The sequence below is a fragment of the Aplysia californica genome, unplaced genomic scaffold (assembly GCF_000002075.1).
Source record: "Aplysia californica isolate F4 #8 unplaced genomic scaffold, AplCal3.0 scaffold00488, whole genome shotgun sequence".
Classification (NCBI taxonomy): domain Eukaryota; kingdom Metazoa; phylum Mollusca; class Gastropoda; order Aplysiida; family Aplysiidae; genus Aplysia; species Aplysia californica.
The window spans coordinates 41,109-41,582 of record NW_004797758.1 but is presented as its reverse complement, the minus strand read 5'-3'; the positions used below and the strand labels follow the sequence as shown (position 1 = coordinate 41,582).

General features: G+C 53.2%; 1 protein-coding gene across 1 annotated transcript in view; it reads right to left on the bottom strand.

Annotated features, from left to right (window-relative positions):
* Positions 1-6: 6 nt before the first annotated feature.
* The window catches only part of LOC101861531, an 18,949-nt gene continuing 18,481 nt past the window's right edge, over positions 7-474 (bottom strand). The window contains exon 5 of the mRNA XM_035971714.1: positions 7-458. Coding sequence (XP_035827607.1) covers positions 195-458 — 264 coding nt within the window. The 3' untranslated portion in view covers positions 7-194. The remainder of the gene's footprint in view (positions 459-474) is intronic.

The following is a 474-nucleotide window of genomic DNA, read 5'->3' as shown; positions in this document are numbered from 1 at the left end:
ACTAGACTGTAGTTGTGACTATACTGTAGTTCACAGATTCACGACTAGACTGTAGTTGTGACTATACTGTAGTTCACAGATTCACGACTAGACTGTAGTTGTGACTATACTGTAGTTCACAGATTCACGACTATACTGTAGTTCACAGTTTCACGACTATACTGTAGTTCACAGATTCACGACTATACTGTAGTCTACAAGTTGACGATCTGGTGCAGGATGTTCATTCCCACCATAGCGGCGTAAGACCTCCAGGAGAAGTGACCTCTGGGCACGTAGCCTCTCTCCAGGCTGTCCATGCTGACGGCGTGGCTGAGGGCGGAGTCGACCAGGGAGGAGTGGCGCCGGCGTCTGCTCTGGGGCCACACTGACCGCTCCGTCACGCCGGGCACCAGGGAGCGGGGGATAGTCACTAGCACAGACTGATGGCCGCTGATGTCCGTCTGAGTGCTCGAGTCCTGGGGTATTGGAGGG